The 571-nt window shown below is 56.7% G+C and overlaps 1 protein-coding gene across 1 annotated transcript; it reads right to left on the bottom strand.

The window, feature by feature from the left end:
• Positions 1 to 278: 278 nt before the first annotated feature.
• PPTG_24887 (hypothetical protein) lies at positions 279 to 524 on the bottom strand (the record flags this gene model as incomplete). The annotated part of the gene is made up of 1 exon (XM_008918835.1): positions 279 to 524. One exon carries the CDS (start codon positions 522 to 524, stop codon positions 279 to 281), a length of 246 nt encoding a protein of 81 aa, XP_008917083.1.
• Positions 525 to 571: the final 47 nt, after the last annotated feature.

Below are 571 nucleotides of genomic sequence, written 5' to 3'. Positions count from 1 at the left end.
GATGAAGGCCGACACCATGCGGGCTCTCTCAGTCATCTCCACGACCCAGAATCCGCTCGCCATATCCAGCGAGCAATACCAGAGCACCTTGTCCAAGTCTTCAAGCAGATCGTTGACCAGAGGCATAGGGTATACCATGAGGTGCGTCAGGCTGTTCAAAACGCGGTAATCAATGCAAAGTCCGATATCGACACGGTTCTTCTTGATTATCACCACGATCGGCGACGCCCACGGAGAGCTGGACACCCTGATGATCTTGGCGGACAGCAAACCCTTGATCAGATTGGACAGCTTGTCACGCGTTGAGCTACCAGCTTAGCGTCCCCTGTTTCGATGTCGCAGACGACGCCTCGCGCGGCGGGTGGCAGTGCGTTCCCTTTCCCAAGCAGCAGGTACTGTCGGCTCCAGATGATCTCCCTTAGGCGATCTACTGCCTCCGGCGTGCTCATACCGTCGTTCTCAATCCGGATATCTTCGAGGTTCACCTCTTTCGTGGTCGTCGTCACCTCCGGCAAGACCGCCATATGGCAGTCCACGTCCTCCGCAAAGAGCTCGCCTCCTTCGCTGATGC

Source organism: Phytophthora parasitica (genome assembly GCF_000247585.1).
Source record: "Phytophthora parasitica INRA-310 unplaced genomic scaffold supercont2.331, whole genome shotgun sequence".
In the NCBI taxonomy this organism is placed as follows: Eukaryota; Oomycota; class Peronosporomycetes; order Peronosporales; family Peronosporaceae; genus Phytophthora; species Phytophthora nicotianae.
This window is presented reverse-complemented; position numbering and strand designations above follow the sequence as displayed.